The sequence below is a fragment of the Acomys minous genome (genome assembly GCF_964271855.1).
Source record: "Acomys minous genome assembly, chromosome: 16".
Lineage (NCBI taxonomy): Eukaryota > Metazoa > Chordata > Mammalia > Rodentia > Muridae > Acomys > Acomys minous.
Genome location: NC_140498.1, coordinates 37,473,680 through 37,490,799, shown reverse-complemented (window position 1 = coordinate 37,490,799; position 17,120 = coordinate 37,473,680). Strand labels below are relative to the sequence as shown.

The following is a 17,120-nucleotide window of genomic DNA, read 5'->3' as shown; positions in this document are numbered from 1 at the left end:
GTGGCACACGCCTTTACTCCCAGCACTCAGGAGGCAGAGGCAGGAGGATCGCTGTGAGTTCGAGGCCAGCCTGGTCTACAAAGCGAGTCCAGGATGGCCAGAGCTATACACAGAGACACCTTGTCTTGAAAAGGCAAATTAAAAAAAAAATGCTTGCTCAAGTTCAAAACATAAATCAGTTCTGCACAAAACATGGAGAGAGAGAGAGAGAGAGGGAGGGAGGGAGGGAGGGTGGGAAGGTGGGTAGGTGTGTGTAGGGCAAGCTTCAGAGATAAGTAGAAAAAAAAAAAAGCAAAAACCAGAGGCTTCCCGCCATACCAAAAGGGCAAGGACTTGGGTGTCCTTGGCAGCAGAGGAGACCTTCCCATTGGTGGGTTTGAAGTGGCTAGAAAAAGGACAAACTTGTGCTGGCTCCCCTGCCAACCAAACACAGCAACAGGCGCACAGGGGACTTTGTTCCTGGCCTCAGAGGCCTGGCTGGCCAGCCAGCCCCTTGGGTGGACGAGGGCCAGCCCGCGCTGGAAACCGCCACTGGCTGCCTCCCCTTTGCTCTGCAAACAGCTATCAACAGTCAACAGCTGTGGGGAGCTGGGGGTCCCTCAGGGCGGCTGGAGAAGAGAGAGAGCTTGTGTGCTTTCTGGGGGCCTGTGCAGTGTAGCGGCCCCTCAGCTGTGCCGGCTTCGACAGGAGCCCAGGCAGAGTCATCTTGCTGTCCCTCCAACTGCATGGGCCCCTCAGTCGGGTTAATTCTTGATGAAAGGACCCAGGAAACTCCAGCCTTACAGGCGCCAGCTTCAGGCTGAGAGCCCCAATGCTGGGAGGGCCAGAGGGAATGTCCCTCATTCTTTCCCTAGTACGTCACTTCCCCCTCCATCTGACAGCTTTGAAGCATCCACTCTGTGCCAGCAGCGCCTGTGTGGGTTGTGGGGTACATGTCCCAGTGAGTCACACACAGGACTCCCCTGCCACCTCCTTCTCCCCCAAGACGTAGATTTGGAGCTGAAGGCAGTAGGAAGGACACACAGACAAACTGCACAGGGAAGTCAGGGGAGCCACCCCCCCACCCCAGACAGCAAGAAGAGCTGGGGCGTGGTGCAGGACAGCTAAATATGTTCAGGCACAGGAAGGGCAGCAAGGGAGACCCTGCATGCAGGAGAGAGTACGCAGACTACATGGGGGCCTTCGAGGAGCACAGTGGAGACCGGAGCGGGAGGATGCAGGGGATGTCAAGGGCTGCATCACGAAGGGTCTCAAAGGCCAGGAAGGAGATCGTCAAGAAAGCCTGGGAGCTCCTGAGGGGTATGAAGCTGGACAGTGTCCCCAGCGCATCTACCTCTCTGAAGAACAAGGTACGGAATGTGAGCCTCTCTTTCTTCCCTGCCTGTCAAAACAGCCCAGTAGGACAGGCGTGAGAAGGGCAGCCAAGATTTTGAACCTCGCGTCTAACTGCCACACACACTCCTGCCGCGTCCGCCGTGCCCCCCCCCCCGCCCCCCTGCCCCCCCAACCACCAATGGCGCTTCTCCAGGCGGCCCTGGCAGCTGCTCACTGATAAGCTGGCTAGAGCCGCCCAGGCCCGGGTTTCCTTCTCTCTTTTTGCGGACAGCCACTCCCCCGACTTGGGCTGTGCTCTTAGCAGAGGCATTGTGCGCGGGCGAGCACCTGCGGGCGCTCAAGATCTGACAACCCTCACAGGGACTGGACATACATGGAAGCCAAACGCAAATGACGTACATGAAAGAAAAATAAATGAATTAAAAGAAAAAAGAGTTGGCTGTCTGTACAAACAGACCCACTCACATCACCTTGCAGAGTGGACATGGAGTGAGGTGCAATATCAGGCTCGCACTGCACAGCAGGCTCACCCCAGGTGTCCTTAGCATCCCAACCTGTGAGGAGGACCATGCAGATGTAGGCAAGGCCCGTTGTGGAGCCTGGCACAGAAAGGGACTCTGGGAGGGTGGCGGTGGAAACCATCAATCAGCTGGTTCACAGCCTCAAAAAAAAAAAAAAGTCGCAGTTTGGCGGAAGTTGGGCCGAACAAAGGCAAAAGTATCTAAAAAAGGAAAGCGGTGGCTGTGGGGGAGGGGAGCCCCAAGGGCCTGCAACCTTGAGGTCTGAAAAGAGCTAGAGTGGTGCCTGCTGGGTGGCAGGTTCCAGGAGCCCAGGCTCATCACCTGCCTCTGAGACAGAGGTGGCTTCTAGAAGCCCTGGCCCTGAGGAAGAGGGGCTAGAGAGGTAGAGGAAAATGCCTAAGGCGCAGCGGACTCAGGTGGGCTGATGGTGGGGCTCTGAGCAGCTAAAGCAGAATTCCTGATGGAGACAGCACCTAGCACATAGTAGGGCCATGGTGTGCTTGGTTTTGCAACCCACGCTGGCTCTTCTAGTGCCTAGGCCCAGGGAGACAGCTTGCTGCCTCAAGAGGTGAAGGCCTGTGCTGGGCCTGTGAGAGCCTCTTTGTACTGGGTCCTGGTCAATAGTTCAAAGCCCATTTAACAGATGGGAAGATCAGGCCCAGAGATGGAGTGGGCCCAGAGATGGAGTGGGGCCATGGCACAGGTTAATCCACACTTTAGTGAAAGCCCACGCTTGTTTCCGTGGGACAGGGATGGAGATGTTGGGCATGACAAGGCAACTTGGTTCTAATTCCTCATCTCCACACATCTGGGAATGCAGATTCTTTGCCTCCAAGAATAAAGGCCTCAGCCAGGAGTGGTGGCGCACGCCTTCAATCCCAGCACTTGGGAGGCAGAGGCAGGAGGATCACAGTGAGTTCGAGGCCAGCCTGATGTACAGAGCAAGTCCAGGACAGCCAAGATTACATGGAGAAACCGTGTCTCCGCGCGGGGGTGGGGTGGGGGGGTTGGGGGGTGGGTGGGGGAGTATAAGGGCCACTCGTGGAGTCCCACTGTGTGCGTGGCTCTGACTTACACCTCTTTTTCATTTCCAAACCCTGAGAAGGAAGTTGATGCCATCCTTATCCTCATCCTAAAGATAAGGAGGGGAAGGAAGCTCAGCTCAGGGGAAACTGGCTTGCCCAAGGACACAGAGCTTAGAGGACAGAGGTCTGAAAGTACTCCCTCCAAGCCCAGGGTTCTTTCAAACGTCTCTCTTGGGATTCTAGCCAAAGTCCAGTTGTAATTGCTTTGAGACCCTGGGCCAGGCTCCAGCCCTCAGTGCCCCGTCTGATGAATGGGAGATGGGGTAAGGTGACGCAGAGCTCCCTCGTTCTGAGAACAAAGACCCGTGTCTTCCAAGATGGAGTCCTACGCCATGACCCAGACACATGGAAATCGCACTCCGCCACCTCCTGCCCTTGAACACCAAGAACCTTGAGGGAGTGGAAGCTCTCCTGAGGCCCAAGGAACTGCTGTCTACAGTGGAAAATTACCGAGCCCGGCTTTGGAGGCACAAGGTGGAGTGTGTGCCTACTCATCTCATAAATCCATCATCCTGGGGGACCGAGGGGGGAAGAAAACACATGCCCAGGGGCTATAACTGTGGTATAAACTGGGTGGTGTTGCGGGTGTAAACAAAATGCCCTGGGCACTCCGCCAGCCCATAGCCAGATGCCCCTACCCACCCACTTCCCCAAATGGCTTACTCATTAAAGAGTTTCCCCCGCCAGTGGGAGGTGAGGTCTGAGGTCAAGTGCCAGCGGAGTCCCCGGTGAGAAGAAGGAATGAGGACGGATTAGCGTGCCTGGGCGAAGGTTTCGGAACACACTCACAAACACCTGCCGTTGAGCTGAACCACACAGAGGCTGGCTGCATTAGCTGAAGCAGGTAGCTTCCCGTCACCTCTGTGTCCAGATCTGTAAAAGGGGCCTAATCCCTGTAGGACTATCAGGGAAACCTAAGTGCAAGGCTGGAAGGGCCGAAGAAGGCATCGCTGGCTCACCAGGAAATCCCTTCCCAAGTCTTCAGAGTGGACTGTCCTCTCTGGGCCCATATGATATGTGGCTGTGCTGAGCCACTCTGGTGACAGGCATTCCCTTACCTTCGCACTGGTGGCCCTGATGTGTGGAAGCCCTTCAGCACTAAAATCTGTCTCTCTGGACATAGCGGGCCTGTGTACACGCTCTCCTAGCCACCATGTCTGAGAGTGCCTTACAGGTCCTGGATGCCCCAAGCTGCTAATGGGCACACTTCCAATGGGATGGCACAGGCCACCTCCCAGCTGTGCTGTCCAGAAAGTCCCAGGGCTGTGGCTGTCCCCTAACTGGCTTTGGCAAGGGCTGGAGTCTGTACGTCAGACAGGGAGGATCCTCAGGCGGGTCCCCCGTGGTGAATTCACAGGCCACCTGGAGCCTACCCAACCCACCATGCCTGCAAGGCAGGAGGATTCAGGACCATCAAGCAAAGAACACAGAACTGCTGAGAGTTGGCCTGCAGGGGGTGCCCTCCTCTACCCAGCAGCCCCAGGGAAGCATTCCTGCCCTCCAACCTGCAGTAGCTGTGTGTCCAGGGCAAGTCCTTCCTTCTTGGTACCTGTTTCTCACCAGTTGTATGTGGCTAACAGCAGTGGCTATTAACCCCTGTGCTGAGGGTTAAATGAATGTGCTGACTTAGGATAGTGTCTGGCACAGGCTAGCTGCGGGACACACGTTAGCGGTTGTTATTACTCTCTGCATCTCCATCTCTGTCTCCTTTGAGAGCACCTGATCCAGGCTCAGCATGGAGCAACCCTGCCTGGCTGGATTCACAGCTCTAAGGCTACTGGTCCAGAGCTTGGCACACTCGGATGAAACAACCATCACCTCAATGTTCCAGGAGAGGGTGGGGCCTGGAAGGTCATGCTACCTGGCTGGCTGAAGGGCAGGCGGGCCACGTATGCAGATGACATCACGGACCCTGGCCTGTGGCATGCCAACGACAGCCGGCATGGGGACAGGCTGCTCTTGCATGGCATACAGCCTCTCTGCTTTGCCCACTGCGCTCAGGTGAGCAAATGTGGACCTGTGGTGTCAGCCGTGGCCTGGGTGTGCAGGTTCCCCTGGTGCAGGGCCACGCCCATCTTTGTGGCTGCAGGGCCATGGGTGCTGGGAGGGACTGTTATGCCCTAGACAATTGGGATGGAGGTGAGTCACCTTCAGGTGACAGACAAGGTGTGTCCCAGGATGCTTAGGATGAGGACAAGGGACAGCCACTTGATGACAGCCAAAGGCTCCTGAGGGCAGGTTTCAATATCGTTTTGAGTCTGTTTCCTCATCTAGCACCTGCCCTCTGCTTCAAACACTCCTGCTGCTGCCAGCTCTAGGCTTCTATTTTACACCCCAACAGGAAGTGCAGAGTCACCCCTTTCCACCCAGGGAGGAGTAAACAGCCTGGCCCTGATGGGGGAGCTAGTGAGTAGATTGTATCTGTCTGTCAAACCTTCCTACCACTGAGACCTTCCCTGCCACCCCATTAGTACTGGTCCCCATAACTCTGCAGCTCCGCCACTATCTTCTCCCCCAACCTAGGGTCTTTGAGCCCTCACCAGTCAGTCCCACTTTCCCAACAAAGTTTCTTCTTTCCTGGCACACACACACACACACACACACACACACACACACACACACACATGCACACGCACACACAAACAGGTAAATAAAAACAAACCTTTACTGCTGGAGAGACTGCTCAGCATTTAAGAGCACACGCTGCATTTCTAGAGGACCTGAGTTTGGTTCCGAGCACCCACATCAGACACTTTTTTGTTTGTTTGTTTTTGTGTTTGTTTGTTTGTTTGTTTGAGACAGGGTTTCTCTGTGTATCCTTGACTGTCCTGGACTTGCTTTGTAGACCAGGTTGGCCTCGAACTCACAGAGATCCACCTGCCTCTGCCTCCCAAGTGCTGGGATTAAAGGTGTGCATAACCACCACCCGGTTCCATCAGACCATTTACAACCACAATAATTCCAGGTCCAGGGAATCTGATGTCCCTGACTTCCGAGGACATCTGCCATCAATAGGCACAATCTCACATGCATATACATAATTAAAATAAATAAGACTTTTCTCTAAAAGATAATCCTCTTATAACAAGTGTGTGCCAGTGTGTGCTGTGTCACTACAGAGTGTTTCAGAGCCGGAGCAGACTCACAGTAGACAGGCACTCTGCTGGCCCAGCTTGGTTTGGCGATAGGCAGGCTCTACTCTATGGGAGCATGCTGCCCTCCTGGCTGTGGCATTCAGGCCTGCACCCCATGCCTGGCACATGACAAATGTCGGTGGCCACCGAGGACCCAAGCCACAAAGCCACAGAAGCCCCCAAGGGCAAGCAGACACTCGGCAGGACTTCCTCAGGCAACCTCTTCCAGGAAGCCTTCCTGACCACCCAGGGTAAGGGAGGGTGAGAATGGAAACGGAGAGGAATGGGGCACCAGGAGCCCAACTGGTCCGTTCAGACCACAGACCACTTCCCTCCCTTGCACTCACACAGAACACACCCCAGTTCCTGTCCCTGCCTGCACAGGCCCACAGCATCCTTGCAAGACCTCACCAAGGGGTCTTGTCCCCGTGAGCACTAGTTGACAGCATGAAGGTCTCAGGCCAGTTGAAGGAGCTGCTGTGGCTTTGAGAAGTTCAGCTCATATCCAAAGGAAACTCTAATGGCCCCAGGGGGACAGGTGTATATATGCCCAAGAGGACAAAGGAAGCTCAACTCAGCTCCAAACTACAGCTAAGAGAAGAGGAGTGGAGAGAAAAGTGATTGTGGCTCAGAGGTTAAGAGCACTGTCTGCTCTTCCAGAGGTCCTGAGTTCAAGTCCCAGCACCCATATGGTGGCCCACAGCCATCTATGACACAATCTGGTGCCCTCTTCTGCCATGTAGGTGTACATGCAGATAGAGTACTCACATACATAAAATAAATAAATAAATCTTAAGAAAAAAAAAAAGAAAAGAAAAGCGATTGTCACTTGTTAGCTTTTGGCTGCCTACTGCAGGGGTGACCATGACTGCTACTTTCCCAGGGACTGAGGGTTCAAGGACACTAGCGTCCGCTTGCTCTGGGAACATCATCTCAGTGATCGGACAGGATGCTATGCGGCTATAGGGTTCTGCCCAGGTTGGCTTCGTCTGGGAGACTCTTGCTGGAGTGTACCTTGTTCAAGATGGTCTCGTCTAGAAGAGCCCTGTCTCAGGGTGATGAGGAGAGAGGGACTCTGTGGGAAAGGGTCTTCTATGGCCAGGGCGAGTACATCCTGTCTAGACTTAGCATCTGCAAACTATATAATAGGTTAGGCTCGCTCTCTCTCTCTCTCTCTCTCTCTCTCTCTCTCTCTCTCTCTCTCTCTCTCTCTCCACTCCCCCTACCCCCCTCTTTGCCCTTGACCTCTCTAAGCCTCCATCTGTTGCCTATAAAATCAAAAATAGCCATTTTGAACACACACACACAGAGTGAAGGGCCGGCCCAGACTGCCTGTGACAGCCCAGCAGACCTCCTCAACCAAAACTCCCAGACACTGAAAGCTGTTGGCTTGGACAAGCATTGGCCAACTTAATGATTAAACCCAGTCTATACTTTTGAATTCAGCATCTCCTCCAACCAGTGCTGTGGGTGAACACAACCAGAGTGGTGGGTGACCCCTGAGGTGCACAGGAAAGGAGTTAGAACGTGCCAGTTGGGAGAAAAGGAGGGGGACTCTTCCTCCTCCTCCCACCCAATCCTGGAATGCTGCCCTTCCCCCCTCCACGCCCCCACCCCACCCCCGCTTCTACCTGTTTGTTTTCCCCTTATAAAAACCCAGGGTAAGGCCCGTGAAGTGAAAAGAACAAGGCGGTGTGGCCATAGTAACCTGATGGATCCCAGTCAGCTAAGTGCCAGCTTAGCTGGAAGCCTGTGTGAGTTGGGCTTACCGGGTCTTTCTGTGTCCCCTCCTCTAAACTGGAGGGGACTAACACCTTACATTGCAGGGTGGAGCTGCGTCTGGATAGGGACGCTGAAGCACACAGCAGGAGCTCAGTAGATGCACGGTCTCCCGCTGACCTTTACTCACTCCTGGGTCAAAGGTATACATCAGAGTATGTTGGTGCAGTTTGAGAGCTGCCAAGGAGGGTACTAACAGCAGCCAAAGGGCACGTCCTTCTCTTTGGCGTTTCCTTATTGTGCCCTGTAGCACGGCATGTGCAAGGTGGAACGCCCAATAAACATTATCTAAGCCACGGGGGCACTTAATAAGTGTTATCTAGGCCTCGCTGGAGAAGAGAATGCCTGTCAGGAAGAAGAGGACTTTGGAGCTAAATAAACCTGGATTTCAATTCTGGTGCTGCCAACCAGAGGAGTGCCGTAGGCAAAGACAAGTCATTTGACCTCCCTGAGCCTTGATTTTCCCATCCATGAAATGGGAGTGATGGCCCAGGCAGCTGTGCAGGGTTGCTGGGAAAATTAAACTCATCCGTTCACTCACCGACCATCCAAATACATCCAGTATGTCCTGGGCCCTACTCCAGGTATAGAGCAGCGCTGTGTCGCACTTACAGTGACATCTGCTCAGGAGAACCACAGAGCAAGGAAAGGGGGCCTGGGAGGCAATGACAATGTCAAGACCCAGTCTGGAGGAGGGGCCTGAGGGAAGGGAAGGGGAGCCACCGGGAGGCCAGAGTGAGTCTGCTAGACAGCTCGGTGGGAGGGCAGCAGCCTTAAGAAGCCTGCTCCGCATGTGGATGCAGCCACACATGCGGGGAGCCTGGCACGGGACCCAGGTACCCAGCAAATGCCAGCCCTCTATTTCTAGTCCCGTGGAATGAACCCCACTCACGTGTCCCTTCCCCAAGAAGGGAAGCTCAGGCTTCCTCAGGGCAAGCCTGAGCCAAGCGTTCCTTCAGCCAACGATGCAGGCTCCATTTGCACTCCTCCACCACCCGGTTCTGAGCCTGCGCCAGGCACCAGGCTCCGGGATGGGAAGGGGCAGGGAACAAGCCGGTCAAGGCAAGATGCAGTGACAGAGCAGCGCGGTCATATGAACAAGCAGTCTTGGGAGGGCGTCCCAGCGACAGAGCAGAGAGTTGTGGCTGCAGAAAGCGTCTCTGGGAAAAGAGAGACCAAGGAACCTGATGCGGAGACACTGACTGGACAAGAAAGAACATTCTAGGTGGGAGAGGCTGAGTGTAGAGGTTCAAGAGGCTAACGGCAGATAGATCCCAGAACAGTACACAGCCATTCACACTGTTGGCACCTGCTGTCTGAGGTCCCTCCTCTTCCTGTCACTCCTGGTACAAGCATTAGTTCCCCCTCCCCCCCCCCCCCCCAGCCCAAACGGCAGGAGGCTCCCACACTTAGACACAGCATGGGGTGACCTGCCTTGACCCTGAGCCCCCAGCCCAGAGTGCTCCACTCACAGTGCCAGGCCCAAGGGGTGTGAACTGCAGCACCAGTCTCCACAACTGTGGCCACCTGGTGAGACTGCCTGGCCCCTTCCCTTACCCCAGGTGTGACCCACAGGTGGCAGAATGGTTTTAAACCAGCTAGAAATAATAATACAGCCATTCTGAATTAAGAAACGGAGTACGGAGCGGTGTCTCAGCCGTGGCCTTCTGTCGCTGCCATTCCTGACAAGACCTCTGGTCCCTCCAGACTGGCGACTCGGTCTCCCATCCCTAGCAATAGCCACGTGCACAAGCAGCAGCTGTCACTCTCTATCTAGTACAGACCCAGGGTCTAATGCCAACCGCTGCAGACGACCAGCCTGTGACTCTACCTCGCTGACAGTAGGACCTATCCAGGGAAAGATACCCAGGGTCTTCTTAGTGAAAGGGGCGGTCTTCTTTCCCAAGCAGCGCTTGGGCCTCAGACTGGCACTATGCAGACGCTCCCTTCCACGGGGGAAGAGACAATTCTTTTTGGATAACTGTTGGAGGAAGGGCTGTGGGGGTGTCGTCGGAGAAGAGATGGGGTGTCCACTGGGATGCATTAAATCTGACCTAGAGCCAACTTGCTTCTTCTCTGAGCTACCCTCCCCCAGTGCACACACTCAGCCTTTGCCCAAGGATGCTCCGAATGCCCCGTTTTATATCCAAACACTTCCGAAGACTTGGGCCGTGGGGGGCGGGGCAGACGAGCTGACAGGGCCCTGGCCATCTCCCACCACTGCCTGTTATCAAGTCATCTCCTCGGTTCTGAGCTTGAACTTCGTGTGTTAAATAGGGGCGCCTTTCCTTAGGAGGACGCTTCTTTGGACAGGCAGTGACACAGCCTCAGCGCGCTGACCTGTTCCACCATCGCTAGGTATTTTCAGCGAGGCGTGGCGTCCCCGGCCTCCGCACGCCCGCCCCACGCCCCTCGCCCACAGCCTTTCTCGGGTCTGGGAAATTCTAGGGCGCTTTTAACTAGGGGGCGATGCGCTCCGCAGCAGCGGCTCAGATGGGGCTGGAGAGTCCCAGGCTGAGCGGACACACGAGCCGGGCATAGCCCGGCGCGCGTGGGAACGCCGCCAAGAAGTAGCACGTGTGGCGGGGGCGCCTGCGGGCTGCGCGTGGAGACCCAGGATGCCGGCGCCCGGCAGCCCCCCAGGAGGCTCCGGCCGGGGGAAGCCCCGATGGCCCCTCGGCTTGCTCCTCAGCGACCTAGGGCTGGAACAAAGGCGCGGAGCGCACGGCCAAGACCAGAAGAACCAGGCGGGGTCCGCACAGCCCCGCAGGGGTGCGGCTCAGAGGATCAGGCTCGGGCAGCCAGGCTCCCGCGTGCACCCCGGCTCCGCGGCAGGAGCGGCCCCGGGAGGATCGAGCGCTCCCCGCCACCTCGGGGCGCGGCTTCGGGCGTACCTGGCAGGGTCCGGTGCACCGTGTTGCCCATCGCTGCTCCGAGAGTCGCGGCACGGGGCTAGCTGGGCGGGCCGGGGGCCGCGACCGGGCTGCGGGGCATTGCCGCTGCACCGGCGACCGGCGGGCGGCAGATGAGCGGCGCGGGCGGCGGCGGGAGGAGGCGGAGCCACCGGCCCGGGCGCGCCCGCCCCGCCCCCGCGCCCGCCGCCAACCGTGCCGGGGCGGGGCCGCTGCCACCGCCGCGTCTTTTGAAAGTTTGCACCGGCAGCGCGCTGGAGAGGTGGGGCTGGTCTCCCGCCTTCGCCCGTTCCCGCGCGGGCCGCCGGAGTTCTTTCTGCCACTCGGGAGGGTCCAATGCCTCCTCCAGGCTCTGGGCCACTCTGGGTGGTGCCCCTACTCCAGGGGCAACACACACACATGCAGGTCATGCCGGATAATGTCAAGGGCTCCATGACAGTCCAGCCAGGGTGATCTGGGAATGGGTGGGAATTTCTCCATTCCCTAGGCCACGTAGGGAGGGGGAGAGACTTTGGTGGTGTGCAAGGGGGGTGGGGAAGGGGAGAGGCCAGTCATTAACTCAGTCACTCCTTCACTAAAACACTGGCCACACTTTATATAACAGGCCTTGTGTTGAGCCCCAGATACAGTGTCTGCCCAGGAGGAGACAGGAAGGATTAGCAATTAAAGATCACACAGTGATCAAAGTCAACAATAACACTGAGAGTGTCAGGTAGCACACTGGTTGGGGGTTATGTGTGAGGTGACAAGCGTTCCCCACTGTATAGGTCTTTTCTCAGCACCTTCCTGCCTTGATTCCTCTCCTGTCAGCCAGCCAGCCAGTGCCCAGATGGGGGAGGTGTTATGACCTGTCTGAGGAGACCCAGCCCCTTACCCTCGCCATTGCTTTCAGACTCTAGGTTCCATACCCTGTATTCCCATAGCCTTAAGACACAAGGTTATTAACCTCTCCGTCACAGACAGGGTAACTGGGGCTCCGAGAGGGAAGAGATGCCTAAAGAGGGCAAGCTCCCCCCTGAAGCCCTGTGTGTGTGTGTGGGGGGGGGGGGGGAACCCGAGGTGCTCAGTGAAGGTCTTCCTGCCTTGACTTCTCAGTCATCCACAAACTTTCCACCTCTGGGAAGCCATGTCCAGACCTACCCTGTGCTGTGTCACAAGAGCTCTCAATTATTTAAAATTTCACCCCAAATTCTGGTCAGGGGAAAGGTACTTTAGCTGGGTGGGCCTTCCCTCTCAGTGAGCTGGGGGGGGGGTACTTAACAGAGGTCACCATTGCTATAAAAGGAATTGAGGGATTTCACTCAGATAAAATGGTTTTGTGGAGGCAGGGTGGGAAACTGCTGGTCACCGGCCTTTTAAAGGTCGCTTTCAGAACACTCCAACAAGTGGCCCTGCTGTGACCCTGGGTGCTCACGGCTCACCGGCAGCCACTGAACCCCGCCCCACCCCACCCTGACTGTCTGCCCAAGTGGCATGTGCAGATTTGAAAGGCTGAGACTGAACGTCTCAGGCCCCGTGTAGATGGGCTTTGGAGACATCATGGTGACACCGTGACAAACCACACAGAAAGAACTGGGACCAAAGAATATCTTGACAGGCCAGAGTTCCAAATTACTGTGTTAGATGACATGAGTTTAAACCATGGCTGTGCAAGTAAGATAATAAATTAGCCTTTTCAGTGGAAACCTGACTGCCCCTCCCCCTCTGACTATTTGGGCTTCACAAGCACAGGCTCTTGGGAAGAATGGAGGTTGCCCTCTTATCTATAGTCTAGATAGATTCTAGGCTGTCTTATATTTGGGTATGTACGGTAATTGCTCACTCAGTGAGGTCCCTCTGCAACTTGTCTTGTCCTTCAGCTACCCCTAATGGCAGGTCTTGCCTTCCTCTCATTCCCACTCCATGAGGACACATTCACCTCTCCCCTTCCCTCCCCCCCCCCCCCCACAGAGCTGCCTCCATTCAGTGCACATTGAATAAAATACCTGCAGAGAGGCCTGGCTCTGACTGGGCGAAGACAGAAATGAAGGAAGGGGGTGGGGGGGTGGGGGGCAAAAGAGAAAGAAGGAAGAGGAGGAAGAGAATTGTGAAAGAATGAGCTGCAGTGACAGGAGTCCCACCTACTCGTCTTGAGTGACAGGTGTGGGCAAAATAAGCAAACAGAACAAGCACCGCGGTAAAGCACAAACCAAGGGTGCGGCTGCTCTAGCACAGGGCTGCTTTGCTCATTCTAGAAGGTGCTTTGGCACAGGAGCCCAAGCCTGAGATAGTTTGCTGTTGAACAAGGGTGGGCCCAGTGGCTTGGCTAGGTTGGGGAGACCTAGCGGTAGGCCATTCTAGAACCCCAGGCTAGAAAACCCCCTCTAGAGTGTTCCCCTGGTCCACATTGATCTCCCATGGCCCTGCTTCTGTTTCTCCTACCATCAAGCTCCTCCTCAGGGCCAGCCGAGGTAGCGCGGAACCTCTCTGTGCATGGGTTAGGAGATCTGGGACCAGACCTGCAGCCAGAAGCATGAAAGCACAGGAGGAATGTGGGGCCCTGGTCATGTGCTGCGCCCGGGGCTCTGTGACCATTGAGGCATCCCGTGACTCTCTCCTGCCTCTCCAGACAGTTGGATCGAGCCACCCCAAAGAAGACAGCTTGTAAATTCAGCGGTAGACACGGAGCCTCAGAGAGTAGAGTCCCTTCCCCCAGGCATTCAGCTGCTAAGAGAAGTGGGGATGGGTACCAACACCAGTGTGCTTCGAAAGTGAGAAAAGACACGGGCCAGGGCCTTGGAGCTTAGAGGAGTGGGTGGTGGGTAGAAGTATCCCTACAGGGCCCAGAACACAGGGCAGGTGGGGTACCATCAGGCTTTGGCCACAGCCTCCAATGTAGCTTCAGGACACAGTCACTTGCCCCACCCAGCACGGTGATGCCACCTTCCTTTAGCACCAGCCACGCCTGGGCTGTAGGCCTTAGGTAAATGTCACTGTGGCTATACAATGCCAGGAGCCTCTAGAGCAGGAGGCAGTGGGAGGCCTGGTCCTGGCTCTGCTCCTCTGAGGCCAGCTCTGAGAGATCCAGCCGTGGGAGCAGTAGGTACACTGACAAAGGCTCACCTGAGCTGGGGATGCCCGCTGCAGACACACCCACCAGCTCAGGAAACAGAATCCAGGCAGCAGTTGGATTACAACGCTGTTTAAATGTTGGCACCGGGAGGTTGTGGGAGGGCCGTGCGTTCTTGGTGAGCTGGGGCTCCAGAGCAAAGCTCTTGTCGCATAACACCAAAGGATTTATCTCTGAGACAGAGTGCTTGCCTGACACTTACTGTAGGCTGTAGATTCAGTCCTCAGCACTGGGGAGAAAAAAAAAGCCTTGATTTGCAAACCTCAGGGTCATAACCCTTCATTTTATCAATTGCTGCGTACAAAGTGCCAACAACTGGGTAGCAGGTTCCTGGCAGCTGCCAAGGTGACCATGGGCCTCCCAGGAAAGGAAACGGTATCGGAGATGAGGTAGGATATCCGTTAGGCTTCCTTAGTCAGTATGAGGTAGAACTCAGAGGTTTCTCACTTCTCTACAAAGGAGGAAGAAGGCTCAGAGCATGAAGCCGCCCACCACAGCGCTAAACAGAGGAGCCAGGGCCACTGAATGTTTCCGGTTCCAGGATCCACTCCTGCTGCATGGCCCTCAACGAGCAAGCCACTTCTACGTAGCACAAAACCCAGCAGCCACATAACCTGGCAGCCAAGGGAAAGACGGAAAGAAGCCTTGTGCCATGGCTTTCCTTGTTTACTTACAGATGTACGCTTGGTCCTGAAGATAGTTGTGGTGGGGAGCTTATCTAAGGGTCACAAGAAGATTGTTCTTATCCAAAGACACATTGACTGTGCCCAGGTAGATGTAGACACCAGGGTGGGAATTTACCTCAAACCCAACGGAGGTGGTTGTGCTAGGACCTCGGTTGTGGGTGTCTAGACTTGGTGTCTCCATGATACAAGGTCAGAGTGGAGGTGATCTGCCTCACTCTGTGGGCACAGGGCAGAAGGCTGAGGCAGGGTGGACTGGAGTCGATCCATGATCCTGGCTTTGATTGGCTTTGTAAGCACTGAGGTAGGTCCACCACAAAGGTGACCTCCCCACTGAGTGTGTGCCAGGCCCTCTGAGGCCCTTTGCACATGCTAAGATTGCAGTAGTGAAAGGCGTCTTAAAGCCTTCCCAGCACACCTGGGTAGCTTGCCTGTGGCCGTACAGGAAGAGACAGACAGTGAGCATCTGGGCTCTGATCTGTTCGTTCCCAGGACAAGTCTCCAAATGAGGTAAGAAAGGGGGCTGAGGGCTGTGGACTTGCTTCTAAGGGCCCCATCTTTGTTCCCTCTATTCCTCATCTCCTTCAGCAAGGTAGGAGCTATGATCATTTCTGCTCTCTGTTGGGAGGCTCAGAAAGAGAAAGAAACATATCTAAGGTCACTCAGCCAGCTGAGGCAAAAGTAGACCTGGAACCCCACCCAGTCTGACACCAGCGTCTGTGCTTTCTTGTTCTTGGCCCGCAAGTGGCTGAGAGTTTGCAGAGGAACCAGCTTGTCCTACTGGAGCAGCCAGTCCTGCTCCAGTCCTGATGACTTCCTGGAGTTACAGAAAACTGGCCCTGGGGGATATGGACTTTGAAAGAAAACCAGAACAAAGGATTGCGTGACACTTAAGAGCCCAGCTTCAAACACAGCTTTTCCCCAACTGACTGGTGGACCTTGGGTGGGTCACATCCTCTTGTCTGCCTTGTTTCTGAGTCTGTGAAGTGGACATGGCTCGGGCACGCATGCCTCTTGCAGGGAGTGGATCCTCAGCCAGGGTGTGTACTCAGGATGCTAGCCACCTCTCGACTTGCCGCTATGGGCCTGCTTGCTGCAGCGTCCTCGGTCGAGAGGTCCAGATTGGTCAAGCAGAATGCTCAGAGTCCTCACTCTGCTCTCCTCTGGCCGGGTAATTGGCCAGGTCATTCGTGGGACCTGGCACTACATGCCTAAGAACAGGAGGCATTGGCTTTCACGGTGCTCCTGGGCTGCAGCAAGATTCCCCCACTTGAATAAACGGCTGTTCACTCTGCCGATCAACACCACTAAGAGGAGTCCACATGGGTTAAAATAAATGAAGGGGCACTTGCTATTTACGCATGGCCTGGTTGGCTCAACGTTTTAAAGAAGTCAGCTTCAAGTTGATTGACGGATCCAGTTCATATAACCCTAACAGTTCTGACGTGTGTGTGTGTGTGTGTGTGTGTGTGTGTGTGTGTGTGAGAGAGAGAGAGAGAGAGAGAGAGAGAGAGAGAGAGAGAGAGAGAGAGAGAGAGAGAGAGAGAGAGAGAATAGAGAAAAACTGTAGAAATGGAAAGGTAAGCCACAGCTATTTACAATGAAGAAGAGGAGGAGGGATAGGAAGAAGAATGACATGGGAGAAGTTTCTTTAGTGAGTACCTTTTGGTTTTGTGCTGTTTTAATTTTCTTTTAATTAGCATGCAAGATTGCAGGTTTCACAATGCCTTCTCTATGTACCTACTTGGCTTTGGTTGAGTCTCCATCATCTCCTCTTCTCTCCCTTCTCCCCCCCCCCCCTTCCATGTCCGCAGCCCTCTCTAGCTTGACTGGATATTAATGCCAATTATAAGACTAACTAAAACAGTATGGCATTGTGCATGGATAAATGACCAGACCTGTTGGGTAGAAGACAGAAAACAGACACAAACAGACGTGCGGTTTGTGCCAAGCACACAGGAGAAAGACAGTCTTTAATGACTAGTGCTGGTCCAGCTGGCTATCCATATAGGAACAGAATCCTGCCCCGCACTATCACAGCAATGGTGGCAGAAGGATCTAGGTTAGAAAGGAATGACACAGAAGAATGTTTTCAGAGACAGAGTGCCGGTAAGGCTGTAAAGCGCTTGTCTAACGTGTACAAGGCTTCAGATGGAACCCCAACACCTCATAAACTGGCCATGGTGACACACCCATGATCCCAGCGCCAGAACTTGGGAGATGGAGGTGAAAAGATCAGAGGTTCAAGGTCATCCTTGACTACACAGAGTTTGAGGTCAGCCTGGGCTACATGAGACCCTACCCCTCTCACTTGCAAAAAAAAAAAAAAACCATACACATGGGTACAAAAAAGAATGTCTTCAGGGCTGGAGAGATGGCTCAGCAGTTAAGAGCACCGTCTGCTCTTCCAGAGGTCCTGAGTTCAAGTCCCAACAACCACATGGTGGCTCACAACCATCTAATCACGAGATCTGGTTTCCTCTTCGGGTGTGCAGGTGTACATGCAGGCAGAACATTGTATATGTAATACATAAATAAATAAAAAGAATGTCTTCATGTCTA

The 17,120-nt window shown here is 54.9% G+C and overlaps 1 protein-coding gene across 1 annotated transcript in view; it reads right to left on the bottom strand.

Annotated features, from left to right (window-relative positions):
- The window catches only part of NEURL1B (neuralized E3 ubiquitin protein ligase 1B), a 29,241-nt gene extending 18,339 nt beyond the window's left edge, over positions 1-10,902 (bottom strand). The window contains exon 1 of the mRNA XM_084763478.1: positions 10,749-10,902. Coding sequence (XP_084619604.1) covers positions 10,749-10,779 — 31 coding nt within the window. The 5' untranslated portion in view covers positions 10,780-10,902. The remainder of the gene's footprint in view (positions 1-10,748) is intronic.
- Positions 10,903-17,120: the final 6,218 nt, after the last annotated feature.